The 8,567-nt window shown below is 39.7% G+C and overlaps 1 protein-coding gene across 1 annotated transcript; it reads left to right on the top strand.

The window, feature by feature from the left end:
- Positions 1 to 682: 682 nt before the first annotated feature.
- On the top strand, positions 683 to 8,557 carry ccng2 (cyclin G2). The gene is made up of 8 exons (XM_084383564.1): positions 683 to 771; positions 2,309 to 2,463; positions 2,682 to 2,819; positions 3,137 to 3,387; positions 3,981 to 4,059; positions 4,243 to 4,341; positions 5,137 to 5,336; positions 7,303 to 8,557. Exons 2-8 carry the CDS (start codon positions 2,359 to 2,361, stop codon positions 7,433 to 7,435), a joined length of 1,005 nt encoding a protein of 334 aa, XP_084239690.1. The 5' UTR covers positions 683 to 771; positions 2,309 to 2,358; the 3' UTR covers positions 7,436 to 8,557.
- Positions 8,558 to 8,567: the final 10 nt, after the last annotated feature.

Raw genomic sequence — 8,567 nt, 5'->3', positions numbered from 1 at the left:
GCTGATTTTAAGGCTTGAAGAATTAACTTTGCGGGATTATGACAATATCTACATAAAAGGTTTTCTTAGAACATCTGTTTTATTTTATATAACGAACATATACAGGATGCAAAGTGTTGTCTAATCACTTTGACAATTAGCCTTGCATTTATATTTATGTATGTGTTTCCCTATAATGTTTGCATGAATCAAGCCCACAGTCCGATAAAGAAACTCTTTCAACATTCACAGACGTTATTTCTGATATTTATCATACAAATTGTTAAAGACAATAGTAAAACAGTCAAAAGACACTACGTAATGCTAAGATTGCGGTCAGGATTTTGTTTAGCCATGAACCAATCAAAGCATCCCATTTTGGGCGGACTATTTGAACATATCAAACTGCGGCTCGCTGATTGGCTAATGGAGACATCAGTCAACATCAGTCGACATCAGTCGCAACATCAGTGGTATTTAGAAGTGGATTGAACATTCATCATCGATCTCAATTACAAACATCTTGTTCATTTGTTAGACATTTAGTGGAAATAGACATTAAGTGAAGGCTTTAACTGGTACAGTTAGGACGTAAAGGTTTCTATTTCTCTCTAGCCTTTGCACGTAGGCCTTTGATTGGTTGCTGGCATGTGACGTCCGATGTGGGCGTGAGCGTTATGAACATCAACAAAAGAGAGGAGAAGGAGAAAGGAGAAAGACGAGAGGAGACGAGAAGGACTAAACGCTACGGCAGAAGAGAAACAGATATGTGGATTTAATCTGAAGGAACAGGTAGAGTAAACCTTTAGAAATGATACTCTTTGTGTTCAAACTACGTGTATTGCTGAACAACCATTGCCTTACGTTTAACACGGAAAGAGGAGAGACGGAAAAAAGCTGATGAAAGTGAACGGTCGACAATGGGACGTTAATTTAGCTATAATCTCAATCAACAAAAGCTAATGATTACTCGAAATGAATAGTGTGTCCGTCTGTCTTCTTTAAATAATTTTCAATCGCACAATTTCGACAGAAGTCGGACAGGAATGTTTGGGTATTTTGTAGTTTCATTTTCTGTAACGTTAAGGAAATAGTGTCGTTTACAGCAAGTGTTTCCTTTATCTTGTCGTGGTTTAAGATTCAAAATATCTGCTTTATATAAGTTGGCACGTACAATTTCCTTCGTGCAGCAAAGATGTGTTTTTTGTGTGTTGTTATTGGTATCCCCTGGATCCGTCTCCTGTTCAAAGCAGAGCTATTTAAAAAAAAAAAAAACACGGTTAAATTATAAGAAGAAACCCCTTAAAATACATTTTCTAGGTTTAGTACACTTCAGTACGATGTAATTTATAAAACCATAGTCTTTGTATCGATAAACCGTGTTGTTCAGTGTAATATTATAGACCTTTTAACGCTTGAGGAATGAAAAAAATCAGCCCCTCCCCCGCTCTGACCAGAGAGGATTTAAAACGCTAGCTGGCTGCTGTTAACGTTAGCTTTCCTAGTTACCATCAACTAAAGCGATAAACAGGCTTTTCAGTCTTGTGGGTTATGTTTTAGTGTATTTTAGGTTGTTAATTAACAGACAGAACCTTGGAAAAGCAGTTGTTTTTCGGTGGAGAGGACAGAGAAGGCGTCTACCACAGGAAATCTGACACCGAAGCCCAGCTGAGGGAAGTGGGCTGGGCTTCGAGTTGTGACCCCTGTTAGGGCTCAGAGCAAATGTAGGCCAGTCATTTACAGTATGTAGTGTTGATACAACAAACATATCACTATGTATATATATATATATATATATATATATATATATATATATATATATATATATATATATATATATATATATAGAGTGTGTGTGTGTATGTTTTTTTTTTTTTTTTAAGATATAGCTCCATATTTTCTATCATATTAAGATGCTTTACACAAAATGTCGTTGTGTTTGATGTGGGCTAAAAATAAGTTTCATTATAGACCACTGTGATGTCTTCTGGCGTTTTGCTTTGTCAGAACAGTCCAGATCCCAAACACAATAATCTTATCATGACATACTATAAAACAGAGAAAAGCCAAAAATATTCTTAGTACAAAAATGACTTAAAAGTACTTTTGTTCTGTTCGTTTGGATGAAATACACTGGTGTAGAGCTCTGAAAATAAGCACTTGACCACAAACAAAGCCAAAGAAGGGACATGCAAGACACACCAAACATGTACTTAAAAAATGAATTACTTAAAGAATTGAGGGGTTACAGTGGTGATTATTGTGAGGAGTCAGAGAGAATTCTGACATAACACTTGAAGCTGAATCTTGTTGTATTCATGTTTTGCAGTGAAAATACTGTGGTGAAAACAAGAGATCACTTGCTCCAGTGCCAGAGACATGGACGCCTTCAAGCTGATGAAGGAGCTGCGGATGAATTATGAGCAGGAGGTTCATTATCTTCCTAAAGAGACCGGGCTCAGCCTCATTGAATCAACGATGCAGGTATTAATCTATAATACAATGGGAAATCTTCTCACATTTATTTTCGCTTTGCATAGACCTGTTAATTAAGTGTACAGTGAAAAAGTAAGTTTCAGGTCTGACCTGCCTTGCAAGAATTACTCACAGGCCTCTTCAAGACTTTTCTTCAAAAATTGAATTAATCATCAGTGTTGTGACTGACAGACCAGGTTAATCAACGGCATGTCTGTGTTTTCCAGGATGACAGCCGGATCTCAGCCAAGTGCAGAGATGCCAAAGTGGAGGACCTGTGGAGCCTGACCAGCTTCTTTGGTTACAGCACACAGACCTTTGTCCTGGCTGTTAACCTGCTCGACAGATTCCTGGCCATGATGAGGGTACGAGACGTTCACACTTGATAGGAGTACACATAGGACACTTAAGCTTTCGCCTGGGGAAATATTTTGGCTGCTTATTGGTTTGTAAAAGCCTGAAGCCTCTTCAGTGTCATTCTAAAGCAGATTTAGAAGCAAACAAGTTACAACAAATAATTGATTTGTTAAAACGATTAATCTTAAATAGAACATTATACATTATGTGCATTAAAATGTTTACAGAAAACAAGTACAAGATTCATCAATGCAACATTTCAAATGTAAAGATTTTATTGACAAATCAATCAAACTGTGTCTTACTCACGTGTCGTCCACATCAGATCCAGCCGAAGCACCTGTCCTGCGTCAGCCTCAGCTGCCTTCACATGGCGGCCAAAGTGACTGAGGAGGAGTGCAACGTGACGTCCACCGACGAGCTCATACGCATCGGACAGTGCAGGTTCTCCGTGGCCGACCTCGGGCGCATGGAGAAGATTGTTGCTGAGAAGCTCAACTTCAAGTCCAAAGCCATCACTGCCTTAACTTTTCTGCATTTGTACCACCAGATCGCACTTTCACACTCCACAGACAGGTGAGACCATCATGTACAGGAAATTATTGCAGATAGGAAATCAGTCAACACTTAGTCAACTTTATTTTTTCTTTTGCATCTGCTACAAACACAACTTTTCTTCTGAATATGACATGTTTGCAGTGTTTGTTGAGACATTCAGGAATAGTTTCCCATCTCAGACAGTCAACAGAAAATAACAGAGCTATGATCCGTGTGAACACACAAGCTTTGCTATGATTTGATTGGCGGAGCCTCTCCACACCACTGCTTGTTTGTCACAGCAGCTCCTTTCTGAAGTAGGGCAGCAGTCAGCTATCTGCCGACTTCAACGTCTGACCCGAGTGCACTGATAAGATTTGTTGGCACCAACACCTCACACTTGCATAACTCTGGCACAGTGTATTGTTTTTATTATGCCCAGCCTTGGTTCAAAGCCCAAAACATACACTTTACATGAGATCTGTGTTAGTCACCTCAAAATCTCTGGCCTTTTTTCTGTTTGTAGTAAAATGTTTTGATTGAGTTGATGGAAGTTGATTCCGTCTCTGGGAAACATTACTGACCTGAAAACACACCTCAACCCCGCTTTATGTGTGTGTCTGTGTAAACAGGAAGGAGACTCTAAACCTGGAGAAGCTGGAGGCTCAGCTCAAAGCCTGTCTGTGTAGGATCTCCTTCTCCAAAGCAAAGGTAGGAATCCACTGCAGGGTCAATGGTCAGACTGGATTACAGCAGTCTAAGGACATGTTCATTAGTTTTTTGTTGTCCCTGTTAGTTTGATGACAACACTGAAACTCAGGTGACATGTTAGACATGTTTCTGTCAGTTATTCCTTGTCTCTCATTCACTTCATGTCTCTTTCTGTCCATCTAGCCATCAGTCCTAGCCTTGTCTCTCCTGAGGCAGGAGATTGAAGCCGTTCAGTCGGGCGACATGTTGGAGATAGCCTATCACATCCAGAGACACTTGAAGGTAAACACAAATTTTTTTGTCAACAACAACTCACCCAGGGAGGGGAAAATAACACCTGTCAAAACCAGTAAGGTGGAAAGCAAAACAAACAGGCAACAACATTAACAACAGCAACTCAGAGCAAATTAGTTCCAGAGTAAATGAGTCTAAAGGTTTAATCTCACAGGATTTGAGTGGTACCATAAAAATAAAATTAACTGTTGCTGTCAGTACATAATTCCATGGATCAGATGCAAACAGAAAACCTTTTAGGGAGTAACAGAGATGTTAACTTTACAAACATTAGCATGACGAAAAAAGGTTTGATAATGTTTTTGGGCTTTTCCACTCTTCTTCACCTATTGACCTTCAGTTCACATGCCCTTGGGTCACATTCCTGTTTTTCCTCCCCTGTCATAGTTATACATTGCCGTATGTTATTTAAGAAACTTAAAAAAAAAATGTCTCACTGTTGCAATTTTACTTTATATTTTAAACCTGAAAAAAGAACAGTGTTTTCACCTTAAATTGGGTTTATATTAGGATTAATGTGCTACCGTGACACCTGAGATGTAGGTGTTACATGAAAAGTTGATCAGGTTTCAGCACAAATCTACACAAGTGTTTTAACCTGGTTTCTCTTAACCTCCTAACCTGGAAAATGATGCCAGGTTTCTGGTCATAGGAACCCGTTTGAAAGCAACAGTGTCAGGTGTCAAGTAATTTGATAATGTTAAATATACTGATGTCAGTCAGTCAGTGAGTAGGGCAGAGGGCCTAATGGCTAAACTGAATTTCTGTATTGCTTGGTTTCAGATTGCAGATGGTGAACTCCTACTATGGAGCGAGCGTGTCGCTCTGTGTCTGTCCGACTATGCCTCCCCTGAATGCAGCAAACCCAACCACAGGAAGCTGCAGTGGATTGTGTCGCGGCGGACTGCCCAGAACCTGCATAGCTACCGCAGTGTCCCCGAGCTACCCACCATCCCTGAGGGCTGCTGGGATGAGAGTGAGAGGTCAGAGCCCCAAATACACCTGAATAAGATGCTAACGCTTTCCGATACCAAAACACACCTGGACAAGATACTAACGCTGTCAGATATCAAAACACACCTGGACAAGATGCTAACGCTGTCAGATACCAAAACACACCTGAACAAGATGCTAACGCTGTCAGATACCAAAACACACCTGAACAAGATGCTAACGCTGTCAGATACCAAAACACACCTGAACAAGATACTAACGCTAAGATTTAGTGCAAGTGTACACAATAGATGCAAATGTTGATCTGGGGATTTAAGAATAAAAAGACTTCAACTGAGAATCTTGATCAAACTAAAAGTACTTAGCCCAAATAAACTGCTACTGTTGAGAAGCTAACAGTTTATTGATAATTTGTGCTACAAATACACTTCAGTCAGAACTCACAGTACTATATTTCAAACCAAACTTCAAAAATCAGACTTAGAGTTGCTTAACTTAAAAAATGAGTTGGGTTAGGCTCAGTTTTCATTCTGATGCCGATGTTAGACAGACATCATGTGACATCATGTGACTGCCCTCAGCAGGTATAATCTGCTGGAAAATACCAAACTCCACGGACAACAACAGCGGCTTTAAACATTAAAAGGAACCAGACACACCCTGTGTGTCACCACACACACACACCAAATGTTTCGGTTTGTATAGTAACACACACAAACACTGTAAAAAATGTAGTTGATTTGTATCAGCAGGGTGAGAACTCTAGCAAGAGTCACTAGCAGATGAAATGATTGCCTTTGAGTTTGGAGGTGGACACTGTTTACAGTGGCTACAGTAACACCCCTGAGGCAACCAGCTGTGCAGCAACACACAAGTTTCTGATGTGTTGTAACAACACGTCACACAACCCAGCCCCTCCTACTGTCTGAGCTTGTCAGGGCCTCTCATATCTCCTGCACTGTATGGTGGGAGGGGTGCCACTGGTCACGTCCCACTGACACAGACGTTTCCATGATGTCACGCAAGGCCACAGTGCCTCACATTTATGTAACACGGAACTTGAGAACTTTTTCTAAGTCAGCGTGTACCAAAATAAGGAAGGAACTGAAGACGAAGGCTTTTCCATCTGACTGCTGTAAACGGTGATCTTTAACCCAGAGAGCAGCTCAGTCAGGCTGAGACACATCTGTTTTATTAACATTTTTTAAAATGCGCTTACATTTCATAATCAGCAGATGTTAGCACACTGACAGTCAGCTGAGGTCACACTTTAACCAGCACAAGTCAGAACATGGTATCAGGTGATGATAGATGGCAGCAGATAGTCTGTCTGAAATGGAAGTTCGTTCCACTCTGTCGTCTGGTTTCTAGTTGAATCATGTCAGCTCCCTTTCCTCTCTCCCAGTGTGACAAATGTTATGAAACTCAGAATTATATAATCCTCAAAGGGCATCTGAGCAATATGTTAATCCCTACTTCTTATTTAGTCCTATCCTTATTGTTGTTTAGTCTTTTATTATATAATAATGAACAATGACTGCCACAACTTTATAACTCAATGCACATTTATTACATTTAAATGCATCTATTCAATTATTAAAATGTTCAATTAGTTTTCTGTTTTTTGACCAATTATTTGACTGTCAGAACTTTTCTGTATTGATATGCACATATGTATGTATTGGTATGTAATTATGAAAAAGCTGTTTAAATAGTCATGTTTGCTAAGATTATAACTCATACCCTGCTCTTATTTAAACATAATTTTTCCTTGACTGCAGAGCTCAAAGTTCAGAATAAGTCACCAAGACGAGGACATTAAGGGTCAAGGATCCGTGAAGTTTTCTTGTGGTTGTTTTTCATCAGAGATGCAGAAAAAATTAATAGAAAGGCATTAGAAAAGCTACGAAACAGAATCCTGCTTTCATCCGAACCTGATTTAATCAGCCATTTTCACGTTTTTATAACTGTGTATCCCTGTGTGTGTCTCCACAGTGAGGACTCGTGTGAGGACGTGATGAGTTCAGGTGAAGAGTCTCTCAGCAGTTCTCTTGGCAGTGACGCTGAAGGGCCCTTCTTTCCTCTGCACCTCCGCCGCCAAAAACACCGCCAACACCTCCATGCCTGATGCGTCAGCCACCTTGTGCCTCATCTTCTCCCCCCCAACCCCTTTACCTGACGTCTTTAATTTATTGTTTAATAAGCTCCGGTGCTAGTGGAGAATCGCATAACTGGCAGCTGAGCAGTCCGTACTCTTCCTGGTAGACTTGGTAGACTTTAGTTTGTAGATGTGGTGGTGCATGTAGAGATGTCACATTCCAGGATGAAAAATTTTAAGGATATACAAGTGATGTGCAGTGTCTGGTCATTATGGTGCTGAGCTAGCCGACACTGCAGTTGGATAAAAAAAAAATGTAATGCTGAGACATCAATTCAGACCAGAAAAGGTTCTCATTATTGACAAGAAGAAAATGTGCTTAACGTGATGTTAATTTAATAGAAAGTTTTATTGACTGTTATTAATCTAAGACTGTTTTTATTAAGAGTACGGAGGAGTTTTCCTGACGTACAAAAGCTGAGAGTGGCTGTGGGCTCGCTGTCTGGGTGATCGAGACTTACAAGATAAATACGCAAAATAATTTCTTGAGATAACTGCATTGCAACAGCGAGCATGTTTGCTCTCACCTTCTGTGGAAATTTCATTTGCACATTTTTCTTTGATCTCTTTTCAAGTATTTAATGGGCAGACTGGAGGTTTGTGCCTGGAAGGAAACGGTTAGCCGAGTGTTCAAAGCTCATGTTCAGTCACTCTTGATGTCAGGACAGTGGGGTGAAGTGCCTTGCTCAAAAGCAGCAGGGAGAGACGATTGAATCAGCTCTGAAACAATCTGACATTTCCTTTCGAGTCAAGGGTGTTAGGATAAAGACATAATGCGTGTGTGTTTGTGGATGTGTGTATGTATGACCCTGGTTTGAATTCAAAGTTGCCAATTTTAGGATGTAGCTTAAAAAGGTCTTGTGTTTTGAAACAGTTCAGAGGATGTTGTATGAACAAATAATGCTGACCGTGTCAAAAAAAAACATCTAAAAATGTCAAAAATGTAAAAAAAATGTTAATACAAAAACATGTAAAACTGTAAATGATGTACAAAAAAAATCTGTTAATAGTTCTTTGTAGATATTAAGTTATTTATTCTCTTTTTGTCACCTGTACTGAAAAAAGAAAATCTTATAAAAATATTATTTTCTATCTATTGTCT

Source organism: Pagrus pagrus, assembly GCF_965226575.1.
Source record: "Pagrus pagrus genome assembly, chromosome: 19".
Classification (NCBI taxonomy): domain Eukaryota; kingdom Metazoa; phylum Chordata; class Actinopteri; order Spariformes; family Sparidae; genus Pagrus; species Pagrus pagrus.
The sequence above is the reverse complement of the archived record's forward strand: the minus strand, read 5'-3'. Positions and strand labels throughout refer to the sequence as shown.

Bases quoted from the DNA above. Each gene is read 5' to 3' on its own strand.
- ccng2 (XM_084383564.1), top strand. From the start codon at position 2,359: ATGGACGCCTTCAAGCTGATGAAGGAGCTGCGGATGAATTATGAGCAG. The intron at 3,388-3,980 runs GTGAGACCATCA...CTGTGTAAACAG, and splicing joins CTTTCACACTCCACAGACAG to GAAGGAGACTCTAAACCTGG. The intron at 4,060-4,242 runs GTAGGAATCCAC...CTGTCCATCTAG, and splicing joins TCTCCTTCTCCAAAGCAAAG to CCATCAGTCCTAGCCTTGTC.